This window comes from Aspergillus chevalieri, chromosome 2 (genome assembly GCF_016861735.1).
Source record: "Aspergillus chevalieri M1 DNA, chromosome 2, nearly complete sequence".
Classification (NCBI taxonomy): domain Eukaryota; kingdom Fungi; phylum Ascomycota; class Eurotiomycetes; order Eurotiales; family Aspergillaceae; genus Aspergillus; species Aspergillus chevalieri.
The window spans coordinates 2,566,454-2,580,353 of record NC_057363.1 but is presented as its reverse complement, the minus strand read 5'-3'; the positions used below and the strand labels follow the sequence as shown (position 1 = coordinate 2,580,353).

Sequence of the window (13,900 nt, the reverse complement as noted above, 5' to 3'; positions counted from 1 at the left end):
CAAGCCCCATTCTCCTGTATCTTTAACTGCATTACTCCTCCATGCCACCGGGTCCGCCTGATTTGCCCATCTGCCTGGCCTTCAGGAGTTCATCACACAGGAGAAGGTTAGAGGCGATACCCGTGCTCGAGGCGATGCAATTCCGCAACACACGGAAGCTGTCGAAAACACCCTCTTGCACAGGGTCCATTGGCTGGCCTGTTGCCAGGTCCAAGCCAACCACGTTGCCCTCATCACGCTCATCCTGCAATGCGGCGATAGAATCCTGAATGTCGTGTCCAGAGTTGGCAGCGAGGGTCTTGGGAATCACCAGGAGTGCGTCGGCAAAAGCCTTGACACCATCCTTAGCCTTTCCCTTAACAGTCTTGCGGACTTTAGAATCCAAGTAATCGGCACACGCAATTTGGAATGCACCGGCGCCGGGAATGACGCAGCCGTCGACGATGGTGTTGTATACCGAGCGCAGACCATCACGGACCGCATCCTTAACTTGTGCAATAGTGTGCGCATTGGGCCCCTTGATCAAAATAGTAACGGACTTGGGGTCCTTGACCTCCTCAACAAAGGTGTACTTCTCCTCACCAAGCTGGTGTTCATAGACTAGCCCAGCCCATCCCAAGACGTCAGGCGTAAGGTCCTCAACGCTGTTTTGGGCACTGCCGCCACAGACCAACTGAAGACGTTCCATGTTCCTTCGCTTAGCTCTCCGGAGAGCGACAATTCCGTTCTTGACGAGGACATCCAAACTCAAGGGGTCAATACCCTTCTGGTTAATAACCACAAAGCCCTTCTTCGGATCATTGCCACAGACCTCCTTCTTGAGTTCAACAATCTTTTGCAACTTAGAGTCCACGAACTTGCGTTCACTCTCAACAAGCTTATCCCTCTGTTCGGCGTTGGAGTAATAGAAGCCAGAGTTAATCTCAGACTTTTCGTATTCAAGACTGACGTTTAGTGTCAGGATGAAAGCATTCTCGACTCGCTTAGGCATATCAGGGTGTCTCGCGCCGTGGTCCAGGGCGAGACCACGGATAAGCTGTGTGTCAGACGATACACGATGTTGCATCGTCATGATTTCGACCATGTGCAAATCTGGCTTCTCGGGAGCCCGGTGGATAGCAAGGACAGCATCGACGATATCAGGTGTGAGCTTCTCAGCAAGTGCACTGTTCAATTTCGTGGAGAGAGAGGTGCGAGCGACGGACAACAACAGCTCACGATCCGCAGTCCGCGTTAGCTTGAACTGGTCGAGGAACTGTAGAAATATTTAGATCAGCCCAGTCTGCAACAAGAAGCCACATATGATTACTGACGTTCAGTGCCTCTGTCTTTGCGATCTCATAGCCGTCCGTAATGACACGGGGGTGCAATCCCTCTTGGATCGATCGATCGGCCTGCTTCAGGAGCTCTCCAACCAACAAAACAACCGACGTCGTTCCATCACCGGTAATATCATCTTGTGCGGTGGCAGCCCGGGCAATCATAACCTTCGTCACATCAATAAGTGGGGAGTGCTATCGGATAGGGACAGGAGGATAACTCACGGCTGTCGGGTTCTGGATTTGCTGTAATAGGTGTCAGCACTTGTGCTCAACCAATGCTTGAAGATAAAGACCAACCATCTCTCGAAGCAACACATTTCCATCCTTCGTCAATTTGATCTAATTAATGTCCGTCAGACATCGTATCCTGCAGTCTCAGGGACGAGAAAAGTTCCAACATACTCCACCTGCACCGTCCACAAGCCTAACTTTTTGTCAGTTATACCACGTTTTCGTACAGCCCGGAACGCAGGAACATACATCTTCAGGGTTCCCGACGGACCCAGGTTCGATTTGAGAACATCTTGGAGACCTTCACCGGCGCTGATGTTCACCTTCAGAGCCTCCGCTCTCCGCTGGTCATTGTCAGTGTGTGTTTTCGAGACTGAGGGGTCTGATAGAGGGGCGCTCTCTTACCCTCGACTCGGCCTTGGGGTTGAGTAACTGGGTCGCAGACATCTCTGCAAAAAGGGCAACCTATAGACAATTTATTCCACAAACATAAAAATTGCCAAAACGACAGGTATGCTGGCGATATTGACTCCCAAAAAAGAAGCCCGCGCTGGTACTGAATGGTGTGTCCCGTCGAAGGCGGTGAACATTTAGTATTGGCAAAAAGCCCACATTCGGTCTTCGCACTAGCGCCGCCGCGAAAAAAAAGAGCTTCCGACGTCTCGACTCTGCAAATCTTGACCTCCGGCCTTTTCACCTCCGCGTCGACGTCCGGTCAAGCATACAGTCGCAGACTTTTTGTGTGGTTCGCGAAGGGGATCTGTCGCTTAAATTAAGAATCACCTTTTTTGCCTTGGTTTTCTTGAGTCCGTGACTCAATTTCGCCATGGCTGACTTCCTTCTGTTCGAGGGCCCTATGGGTTACTCGCTTTTCAAGGTCGCCTTCCAAGGTGACAGCGTTGGCAATCGCCTGAAGGAAGTTCAGGAAGGTGTCAATGATTTGGCCAAGTTCGGAAAGATGGTTGACCTGGCTAGTTTTATGCCTTTCGAGTACGTGCCCTTTTTTTTTTTTTTTTCCCTTCGCGCGACACCCTCTAGGGAATTTTACATCCGCTTACAAAAAGAATAGAAACAACAAGCAGGCCCTTAGTGAAATCAACGATGTTTCGGAAGGTGTTGCCTCTGAGACTCTTGTTTCTTTCCTCGAGTTGAATCTTCCGAAGCCGAACAAGAACAAGAAGGTTGTTGTGGGTCTTGCTGACAAGGCTCTTGCTGGAAGTATCAAGTCGGCATTTTCTTTCGTTGAATGTGAGACTGGCGACACCAGCGAGGTTGTTCAGGACATGCTCCGTGGACTCAGATTGCATGCCACCAAGCTGCTGAAGCAGCTTCGCGAGGGTGACATGGACACTGCCCAGCTTGGTCTTGGTCACGCCTATTCGCGCGCTAAGGTCAAGTTCTCCGTCCAGCGTGATGACAACCACATTATTCAGGCTATTGCTATCCTCGACCAATTGGACAAGGCTGTCAACACATTCTCGATGCGTGTCCGTGAATGGTATTCGTGGCACTTCCCTGAACTCGTCAAGATCGTGTCGGACAACCAGCGCTACGCCCAGCTCGCTTTGTTCGTGAAGGACAAGAAGAACTTGACCGATGAGCACCTGCACGACATCGCTGCTCTCGTGGAGGATGATGAGGGTGTCGCTCAGAGCATGATTGACGCCGCCAAGCACAGTATGGGTCAAGAAATCTCCGAGTCCGACATGGAGAACGTAATTGCTTTCGCCCACCGAGTCGTCAGCCTTTCTCAGTACCGCAAGTCTCTGCACACTTACCTTACCTCCAAGATGAGCGTCGTCGCACCTAACCTTGCGGCGCTGATTGGAGAAATTGTCGGTGCTCGTCTTATCTCGCACGCTGGTAGCTTGACCAACCTCTCCAAGTACCCTGCGTCGACCGTCCAGATTCTTGGTGCTGAGAAGGCTCTCTTCAGAGCTTTGAAGACTAAGGGCAACACTCCTAAGTACGGTCTTCTGTACCACTCCTCGTTCATTGGCAAGGCTGGCCCTAAGAACAAGGGTCGTATCTCGCGATTCCTCGCCAACAAGTGCTCCATCGCCTCGAGAATCGATAACTTCTCCGAACAGCCATCCACCAAGTTTGGTGAAGTCCTCAAGAAGCAGGTTGAGGAGCGCTTGGACTTCTACGCTACCGGTGCTGCACCTACTAAGAATGAAGTCGCCATGGTACGTTTTGATCTTAGACTCCTTGAATCTAGAGTATTCGCTAACTATCACAGAAAAACGCCATGGATTCCGTTCTTGCGGACATGGAGGACATCGACGGTGATGAGGACATGGAGGACATTGCCGACGAGACTCCTAAGAAGGAAGAGAAGAAAGAAAAGAAGGAGAAGAAGGAGAAGAAGGACAAGAAGGAGAAGAAGGAAAAGAAGGGTGAGAAGGAAGAGAAGAAGAAGAAGAGGAAGTCGGACACTGGCGAGGGCGAATCGGAAAAGAAGAAGCGGAAGCACGACAGCGAAGCCGAGCCCTCCAAGAAGAAGAAGAAAGTCTAAAAGCACCATTTCCGGGACTTCGAGGGCGTCGTTGTGGCGTTGCATGGGTGATTTGATTTGATCTGATTTATTCTGATGTTTTGTCGCATTTGGTTTTCTTTTCCTTCTCTCCACGACTTTTTGGGCTGGGTACTTGTAAATTATTCGATTTAGGCCTCTGTCGTGCTAAAATATGTCTGTAGTTCCGTAAAATCTATTATCTTGGCTTATTCTACATGGTTTGCTCTTTGGTTACTTACGCTGTGTTACTCCTGTAGCCTGGTAAGCGGGTTTCCGTCCAAAGACGAATGCTGACTCCTCCCTTGTCCCAACCCCCGGTGTCAATCATAGTACTCACACCGGCGCCTCCAGCAATGACACTCTCGTTATGGCATCTCAGAAAGCTCAGTCACACTGGCTGATGAACACATTTGATCGTTAAAGTCTGCTTAAATACCTGCTAAACCCACCACCATCTCCTACTCGAACTTATCGGTGTGAGCGCAACCCCGCGATTATGCCAACGACTCTACCGATGGCCTACAGTTCGCCCAAGCGCAAACGAGTCACATACGAGCCGAACGAGGATGGTCTGTCAGCTTCTTCGCCATCACCGTCTGTACCGGAATTAAAGCTTCGGGAGGAAGAGAGTCTGGGGAATCATAGTCCGCGAACCACTGTCGCTAGCCGCTTCGGGGAGTTGACATTACGAGGGGACCGGTTCTCTGGCAGCGCTTTGGCTGAAGAGCCAACCGCAGCATCTGTACAAGCAGCATACTGGGATGGCTCACATAGCGACTCTTACGGCATGTCACGAGCGCTTTCTGCTGGCGCAAGCGACGCCGACTTGAGTGAACCATCTGAACCCCCTACGAACATTCAGGACCAGTCCGAAAATGAAGTTGCAATAGCGACTTCTTCGTCTACCCTGCAGCAGAGTCCACGCAAGAAAAGAGCCCCTTCAGGAAAGCAGTCGACGCGCGCCAGACGGGGATCACCACCACTTACTGGCGATGAGGATGAGAACCCGCTAACCTGGCATGACTCCGAAATAACGGGACACTTATTATCTGACCCAAACGATGACGGGTATGGCATAAACGGAGTTGGTTTCAGACCTACAACGGCAATTGCTTGGGCCAGGTCGCAAAAAAGGCAGAGGCAAGTTGCTGACTGGAAGAGCCGCGAGGCACGAGAAGCACGAGAAAGGAGAAGGGAAAGGAGGGAAGGTATTGAACAGGACAAAATGCGCACCGTACAAAATGGCGCAATACAGAAGAAAGTCAAATTCGATGTTTGAGCCCTCGACATGAGATACGATATTTCCGCACACTTTGCTGCATCTTTGAATCAAGCTTTTTTCTTTGAATCAATCCGTTACGGCGTTCTCATCATGGAGTTTTGGCCGTTTCAACGAGTTTTGGGGCATAAGAACAGTCAAGCTTTGAAAAGGCTTGGGGTGTCTTCATATACATATCGTCTATTTTACAGTTCATTCGTTCGAATTATACAATGAAAGAGAACCCAGCAAACTCCGTGACTCCCTGGTGATGATCATACACCCTACCAAAATTTGTAGTTCGATGGGTTGGTCCAGCTCTTGCGTCGTTTCTCTTCCTCTGCCAAACGTGCGGCTTCCTCAAGCTTCTGCTCTTTCTCCCGTTGTTTCTTGACTTTGAGTTGGTGCATCAATTCGACTGCTTGCTTCATGCCATCCAGTTCCTGAACACGCCGCCGTTGGCAGAACTCGTGCGATCCTAAGGAAGTAATAGCGAAGGTGCCGACAGCCCAGTTGGAGGCAGTCCATAATGACCGCATACCTAGGCAAAATATCATCAGCCTCATATTACATCCAGTAGCCAAAAGGTATGCCAGTATAATAATACCTCCCAGAATAGCTCTGATACCTCCAACGCCAAATGCCGCACCGATTCCCAGCATCAAAGCATCGCGTGCGCAAGGCATCTTGTAGAATGTCGTCAAGTCTTTGGCGGATAGTGACTTCATAGCTTCCGTGATTGTAGCGTCCTCCTTCTTGGAATTGGATACTGCTCCTGGCAGCACATTGGCTTGATCCTCGGGGTTCCCGAATGCATCCCATAGCTTTCCGACTTGCGACTTCGGTGCTTCATATTTCGGTTTCCGTTGCGGAGGTTCTTGTGTGTTGTTGGTTTGCGTCACCTCTGCGACTGGAGGGATCGATTCCCGCGTATCTTCCGCCATGATGTAGGTAATATTTCGCAATCCGTTTGCTTTCCGAAGCCCGACAATGCCAATATCTTGAACCTCCCACTTGCGGGACAAATTCATGTGGGTCTCTCGGAATTATATATGTTCCGAGTGTGTCAATTCATCCCAAAGCAGATAGTTATACCGCTCTTTCACAGCGCGCGTAGAAACGCGAAACGCGTCGGGATCGTCCACAGAAAGGCGTAAGCCAGATTTGGACGCCCTGGGTTTGATGAGCCTGTTGCCACATCTTATACCACTTGCACCAGTTTTTACGCCCATTGGGGGTCCATTTTAATGGCATCTATGCTCCGCTAATACTCCATGACCAACAAGACTTGTCCCTACATCTCTTCATAAGCGACCCTAAGCCCCGGCTCCGGCGGGCGAGCGCATCGCAATGCCATCATTACGAAAACCTACGAAGTTTGGGAACAAGTTCCGTTCTAGCGGTGCGTCCTTCAATCCGAAACGAACAAAAACAGTCGAGTTCGCGTCCCTCCGATCCACCGAAGCGACGTCGCAAGATGAGAAATTTGAAGCAATTCGGTTGGCGAGCGGCATCGACGAGGCCATGGGCTTTCCGCGCTTTGAATCCGGTGAAAAGAGAGAGGGGTGGTTGATCAACATGCACAGCACCTCGATAGAAGACTCGAATGTTCCTGGAGGTCGCGCCGGCGTGGATTATTATTTCCTCGAGGATGACGGTGGAAGTTTCAAAGCGACTGTTGAATATGATCCCTATTTCATTATCGCTGTGAAGAAAGGCCGTGAAGCCGAGGTCGAGGAATGGTGCAGGAGGATGTTCGAAGGACTTATAAAGAAGATCACACGGGTAGAGAGGGAAGATCTCAATATGCCAAACCATTTGCTAGGGCATCGCAGAGAGTTCATGCAGTTGAACTTTGCGAATGTCAGTCATTTGCTGGAGGTTCGCAAGACCCTGCTCCCGCTCGCAGAGAAGAATAAGGAAACTGTGAATGTGATGGATGCATATGTGGAAATGACCAGGTTCGTGAAGATCTTGGTGCCTTGAAACTCTTGCTCTAGGGAATGCTAACGATTGTGAAGCGCGAGCGCTGGCTTTGACCTTTTTGATGACGAACTAATTAATGAGACACGACCTAATGGAAATATGAACGCAAGTGATTTTATAATTGATATTCGAGAATATGATGTGCCTTATCATGTCAGAGTCGCAATTGACAAAGGTATGTACCACGACCGCCTACTCCATGTCTGGGGGCCTTGACTTATAGCCTTGCAGACATTCGTATAGGTAAATGGTATAGCGTGGAAGCGAAACATGGCGTCGTCGAACTGAGCTGCATCGAAGAACGACTCCAAAGAGCCGATCCTGTTGTTCTTGCTTTCGATATTGAAACGACGAAGCTGCCACTCAAATTCCCCGACTCCGTAGTCGACCAGATTATGATGATTTCGTACATGATTGATGGGCAAGGATTCCTGATTACGAACCGTGAGATTGTTTCCGAGGATATTAGCGACTTCGAGTACACCCCAAAGTCCGAATACCCCGGACCATTTATGATCTTCAACGAACCAGATGAAAGAACTGTTCTAGAACGCTTCTTCGAGCACATCAAGGAGGCTAAGCCGACTGTCATTGCCACATATAACGGTGACTTTTTCGATTGGCCTTTCGTCGAAGCCAGAGCGAGCGTTTTGGGAATCGATATGTACACGGAGATTGGCTTTCGGAAGAACAGCGAAGACATCTATCAGAGCGACCACTGCGTGCACATGGATTGTTTCGCCTGGGTCAACCGTGACAGTTATCTCCCACAGGGAAGTCGTGGTTTGAAGGCTGTTACCGTTGCGAAGCTGGGATACGACCCCGATGAACTCGATCCAGAACTGATGACACCATACGCAAGTGAACGCCCGCAGACGCTAGCCGAATATTCGGTTTCCGATGCTGTCGCCACATACTACCTGTACATGAAATACATTCACCCTTTCATCTTCTCGCTATGCACGATTATTCCTCTGAATCCTGATGATACCCTGCGGAAAGGAACTGGTACCCTGTGTGAAATGCTTCTGATGGTTCAGGCATATAAGGGAGAGATCATCCTGCCGAACAAACATAAAGATCCTCCAGAATCTTTCTGGGAAGGTCATCTGCTTGAATCCGGAACTTATGTCGGTGGTCACGTCGAGAGTATCGAAGCAGGTGTCTTCCGGAGCGACATCCCTGTTACTTTCAAAGTTGACCCTACTGCCTTCGATGAATTGCTACGAGACCTAGATGCGGCCTTGAAATTCAGTATCGAAGTTGAAGAGAAGAAGTCGCTGGATGATATCGCAAACTACGACGAAGTCAAAGAACAAATAGCGAAACTCCTGGTCGACCTGAGAGACAAGCCTAACAGAGATGAGGTGCCTTTCATCTATCACTTGGATGTCGCTTCCATGTATCCGAACATTATGATCACGAATCGATTACAACCCGACTCCATGATCCAAGAGTCCGACTGTGCCGCCTGTGACTTCAACCGACCCGGGAAAACGTGTGATAGAAGAATGCCCTGGGCATGGCGTGGAGAATTCCTTCCTGCTAAGCGCGACGAGTACAATATGATTCGACACGCTGTCGCGAACGAGAGGTTTCCGGGCAAGACAAAGAATAGTCCGATGAGAGCGTTCGGAGACATGAACGCTGAGGAACAAGCGGCAATAGTCAAGAAACGGTTGCAAGACTACAGTAAGAAGATCTATCATAAGATCCACGACAGTAAGACGATGGAGCGGGAGGCCATCATCTGCCAACGAGAGAATCCGTTCTATGTGGACACTGTCCGAAGCTTTCGTGATCGGCGTTACGATTTCAAGGGCAAACAGAAGGTTTGGAAGAACAAGACAGATTCCCTCAAGTCGTCAGGTGCACCTACAGCGGAGGTCGATGAAGCCAAGAAAATGATCATTCTTTACGACTCCTTACAACTTGCCCACAAGGTCATTTTGAACAGTTTCTATGGTTATGTCATGCGAAAAGGATCGCGCTGGTATTCCATGGAGATGGCCGGTGTAACCTGTTTGACTGGTGCTCGCATCATTCAGATGGCACGAGAGCTTGTTGAGCGCATTGGTCGACCCCTGGAACTTGATACTGACGGTATCTGGTGTATGCTTCCCGGGACGTTTCCAGAGAACTTCTCGTTCACTCTGAAGAACGGCAAGAAACTGGGGATTTCTTATCCTTGTGTTATGCTAAACCACCTTGTTCATGGAAAATACACAAATCACCAATACCAGACGCTTGTGGACCCGAAGACGTTCCGGTATGAGACGCATAGCGATAATTCGATTTTCTTCGAAGTCGATGGGCCGTATAGGGCTATGATTTTGCCTACTTCCAAGGAGGAAAACAAGAACTTGAAAAAGCGTTATGCTGTTTTCAACCCTGATGGATCTCTCGCGGAACTTAAGGGTTTCGAGGTTAAGCGGCGAGGAGAATTGAAATTGATCAAGATTTTCCAAACGCAGATTTTCCGTTTCTTTTTGGAGGGCTCAACGCTCGAGGAAACATATGCGGCAGTGGCGAGGGTGTCCGATAGATGGTTGGACGTGCTCTACGATAAAGGTTCAACTCTCGCCGATGAAGAACTTATCGACCTTATTTCCGAGAACAGGAGCATGACCAAAACACTCGAGGAGTATGGTTCTCAGAAATCGACATCTATCACCACTGCGAGACGACTGGCAGAGTTCCTGGGCGAGCAGATGGTTAAGGACAAGGGTCTCAACTGCAAGTACATCATTTCTTCCAAACCAAGGAACACGCCTGTCACCGATCGTGCCATTCCAGTTACGATCTTCTCAGCTGAGGAGAACGTGAAACGATTCTTCTTACGGAAATGGCTAAAAGACGACCCTGGTGACATGGACCCCCGGAGTGTGATTGACTGGGACTATTATCTGGAGCGGTTGGGTTCAGTCGTCCAAAAGCTTGTTACCATTCCAGCTGCTCTCCAGAAAATCAGGAACCCCGTGCCACGAGTTTCTCACCCCGACTGGTTGCAACGACGCATCAATGTCAAAGATGACAAATTCAAGCAGAAGAAAATGACCGATCTCTTCGGGAAGTCAGAGAAGAACCCACTTGCGGATATATCAACCAACATCCTTGAGCATCGTGTTCAGCATGCCGGTGACATGAACGAGGTCATTTTGTCCACGCAGAAATCGAAGACATCGCCCAACGAAAAGACATCGCAGAAACGGAAGCACCCCGAAGGTCTTGCCAAGACGTCTCTCGACCCTTACGCCAGTCTACCAGCGAAGATGCCGTCGATGACAGAGGATTATGTCGGGTTCCTCAAATACCAGAAGCAGAAGTGGAAAATTCAAAAGCAAGCGCGTGTGCGTCGCCGTCAGCTCTTTGGCGAGAAACCTAACCTTGCCTCTGATTCTCTGAGCAACTATTTCCGAAACCAGGCTGAGTTGCTCTACATCAGTACTTGGCAGGTCGTCCAACTTTGCGAGACAGGCAGACCTGGCATTGTGCGAGCTTTCGTCTTGATCGACCAGAAGATTCACACCCTCACCATTAAAGTTCCGCGGCAGATCTTCATCAACCTGAAGTGTGACTCTCTCCCCGATGTCGATGTCCCAGAGTGTGAGGTTGAGAAGGTCAACCACACACTACCCAATGGACATCCTTCGGTCCATTTGTTCAAGTTGACCTTATCTGAGGATGTATTTCTGCAAGAATCTGAGAGGATCGACGCGCTCCTACAACACCCAAGTATCGAGGGTGTCTATGAGAAGAACATTCCGTTGAATGTCCGTGCTGTGCTGAAGCTTGGCAGCGTATGCACATTTGATGAGGAACAACGAGGAGTTCTTGGTGATGGATTAGACAAAGGTTTCGATCTCTCAGCGCTATGCCATGCCAAATCTGAACAGCCTTACCTACTGGATTCGAACATGGCCTATCACTACCTGTACCACGTTGTTTCCGGCGACAGGCAAATATTCGCTCTCTTTTCGACCACGAAGAGTGAAGCCCACATCGTCATTCTCAACCGAACGCGAGACGTTCAGGGCTTGCCCAATGTCGATAAGATTTACACGGAACTTCTTGGCCGCAGAATGCAATCCATGGAGGGTGACCCAACACAAGGTGCATTCCCGTACCAGGAGAAGATCCATTTTAGAACCACACAGGTCACAACTCGGAGGAAAGCCCACTTGGAGGTTAGCGACCTAATCAAGAAATTCAGAAGCGACGAGAGCATGCCTGCCGTCCTTGTGATCCAGTCTCAACAGAGAACTCGCCTGTGCCACGACATTCCGGTTTTAAAGGAATGCCCGATTTTGCCGGTAAAGCCTGAGATATCGGATATGGATCTTCCTCCACTTGGTTGGCAATCCTTCATCGCGAGACGACTTGTCACTCACTATCTGTACCTCTCTGCCTGGATTGAACATCTGACTCTGCTTGCAAGATATGGCGACGTTCCTCTCTGCAACCTAGAAAGCGACGATCCGCGCTACCTCATCGACATATCGTACGCGAGACGACTTCAGCAGAACAACGTTGTCCTTTGGTGGTCCGCTGGCCCACGGCCCGATCATGCAGGTTACGAGAAAGACGATATCCTCGGCCCCCTGGAAAGGGTCAACATGCCTCAAGTCAACATGCCGGGATCCTACTCGACTGTGTGCATTGAACTGGAGGTCCGCAACCTTTCCATCAACACCATCCTCACCTCTTCGATTATCAGCGAGATGGAAGGAGCCGATACGCTACTGGCTTCATCTGAGCCGTCGGCAGAAGCTAACGGTTCTGGCGTTCTCTATTCGGAGAAAGCCTTTGCTTCTGCTGGTGCTCTTGTCTTGCGTGAAATGGTGAAACATTGGTGGACGGAAGCCTGCGAAGGGAATAGTATGGCCGACATCATGGTGCAGCATCTGATTCGATGGGTGGAGAGCCCGAATTCGTGTCTCTACGACCGTTCGTTACATCATTACGTGCGGATGCTGTCGCGAAAGTCATTCCAGCGCCTGATGGTTGAATTCAGACGTGTTGGGTCGAATGTCGTCTTCGCCAGCTCTACGCGCCTTCTGCTTCAGACCACCAAGACCGAGGTGGGAAATGCTTATGCGTACAGTCAATACGTTCTGAAGTCCATCAGGGCAAACCCCTCGTTCCATTTTATTGATCTTGAGATTAAGGAGTACTGGGACTACTTGGTTTGGTATGATGAGTTTAATTACGGAGGCAAAGGCTGTCGGGAGGTGGTTGGTGATGATGAACAGCAACTGGAAACGGTGATGCATTGGCAACTTAGCCGTTTCCTTCCAGCACCAATGCAGACCATCTTCCATGATTGGGTTGTTGAGTATGTTGAATTGATGCATGGCGTCAAGCGGCCCGACGACGATGAACTCTCGTCGACCCCTAGGCTGACGCAAATTCCTCGCCGTTTCGATGAAGCGGAGAACGACGAACTTACTTCGATCTTGACGGATCGGTTCTCGAAGCCTCTTAAAAAACAAATCTCTGGCCTCATCCGCCGCCAGCGTGATGAAATGCTACATCCAGAGCTCGCATCCGAATACGCCTTCCCAGTCCTTCCCGGAGTACTGGTGGACCCTAAGGACGACAAGCGCAATCCCGCGTTGGAATTGGTAAAATTGCTCATGCAAGTCCTGAGCCTATCCAAGATGACCACGCTAGAGTCAAGATTGCTTCGACGCGAACTCCTGGCGCTATTCGAGGTCCGCGAATTCAGCAAAGAAGGTCGCTTTGAGAACCCAAGTGCAAGCCTAAAACTCCCCGAGATAACGTGCAATGCCTGCTGTCTCATCCGAGACCTGGACCTCTGTCGTGACGAAGACGTGCTTCCTGATCCTGAGTCAGATACGAGCAAGGCAGCCACTAAGCCCTGGCGCTGCCCCTTCTGTCAGACCGAATACGATCGGTTGGCGCAGGAAGAAATCCTCATCGGTCAAGTCCATGGTATGATTGCCGGTTGGGTCACACAGGACCTCAAATGTGGCAAGTGTGGTGGGCTCAAGGTCAGTGATTATATGGAGCACTGCTCGTGCAGTGGTCCCTGGGTCGAGACTATGGATCGGAAAGAGATCGAGAAGAAGCTTCGGGTTCTGGAGAGTGTGGCCAAGTTCCATGGACTCAAGTTGCTGGAGAATGTCGTGGAGGAGGTGCTGGCTCAAATATAGTCTGCTGTTTTCTTTCTGCTGCCTTTTGTACAGTTGGTTGGATTCATGGTGTTTCTCGGTAGTATATCCAGCATTGAAACTGGGCGTTCAGGAGTGGGTTATTGGCGGGATTATTGAACCCTAGATACACACAAAAATATAATGCATCAATCCATTCATGCTATTGACATGCTATTTCTTCACATTTACTGTAGAGAAAGCCCTGCCCTGATAAAGTATTTGGATCAACCGGGCGATCCACCAAATCAGCCTCCAGAGCCTCGGCGCTTGGAACCATAATCTTATATCCAGCGGCAAAACTCCTTTCTCCCGCTGTGTTAAAATTAAAATCTCCACCTTGTTGCTACTGCTAGTTGTCACTGTTTTCATTCTTATATATACCCCCGGTATTCCCGACTACGTGCAAATC

General features: G+C 49.8%; 5 protein-coding genes across 5 annotated transcripts; 3 read left to right on the top strand and 2 right to left on the bottom strand.

Moving 5' to 3' along the window:
* Positions 1 to 31: 31 nt before the first annotated feature.
* CCT6 (chaperonin-containing T-complex subunit CCT6) lies at positions 32 to 2,000 on the bottom strand (the record flags this gene model as incomplete). Its single annotated transcript, XM_043285258.1, has 7 exons — positions 32 to 1,255; positions 1,314 to 1,487; positions 1,545 to 1,565; positions 1,620 to 1,661; positions 1,725 to 1,746; positions 1,803 to 1,897; positions 1,959 to 2,000. 7 exons carry the CDS (start codon positions 1,998 to 2,000, stop codon positions 32 to 34), a joined length of 1,620 nt encoding a protein of 539 aa, XP_043133968.1.
* Positions 2,001 to 2,379: 379 nt separating this feature from the next.
* Positions 2,380 to 4,071, top strand: sik1 (snoRNP complex protein NOP56; the record flags this gene model as incomplete). The annotated part of the gene is made up of 3 exons (XM_043285257.1): positions 2,380 to 2,543; positions 2,623 to 3,742; positions 3,796 to 4,071. 3 exons carry the CDS (start codon positions 2,380 to 2,382, stop codon positions 4,069 to 4,071), a joined length of 1,560 nt encoding a protein of 519 aa, XP_043133967.1.
* Positions 4,072 to 4,567: 496 nt separating this feature from the next.
* ACHE_20902A (uncharacterized protein) lies at positions 4,568 to 5,350 on the top strand (the record flags this gene model as incomplete). Its single annotated transcript, XM_043285256.1, has 1 exon — positions 4,568 to 5,350. One exon carries the CDS (start codon positions 4,568 to 4,570, stop codon positions 5,348 to 5,350), a length of 783 nt encoding a protein of 260 aa, XP_043133966.1.
* Positions 5,351 to 5,613: 263 nt separating this feature from the next.
* Positions 5,614 to 6,273, bottom strand: ACHE_20901S (COX20 family protein; the record flags this gene model as incomplete). Its single annotated transcript, XM_043285255.1, has 2 exons — positions 5,614 to 5,870; positions 5,937 to 6,273. The coding sequence occupies 2 exons, from the start codon at positions 6,271 to 6,273 to the stop codon at positions 5,614 to 5,616; spliced, it is 594 nt and encodes a 197-aa protein (XP_043133965.1).
* A 406-nt stretch (positions 6,274 to 6,679) lies between these two features.
* Positions 6,680 to 13,491, top strand: POL2 (DNA polymerase epsilon catalytic subunit POL2; the record flags this gene model as incomplete). The annotated part of the gene is made up of 3 exons (XM_043285254.1): positions 6,680 to 7,290; positions 7,351 to 7,490; positions 7,547 to 13,491. The coding sequence occupies 3 exons, from the start codon at positions 6,680 to 6,682 to the stop codon at positions 13,489 to 13,491; spliced, it is 6,696 nt and encodes a 2,231-aa protein (XP_043133964.1).
* Between the last annotated feature and the right edge of the window lie 409 nt (positions 13,492 to 13,900).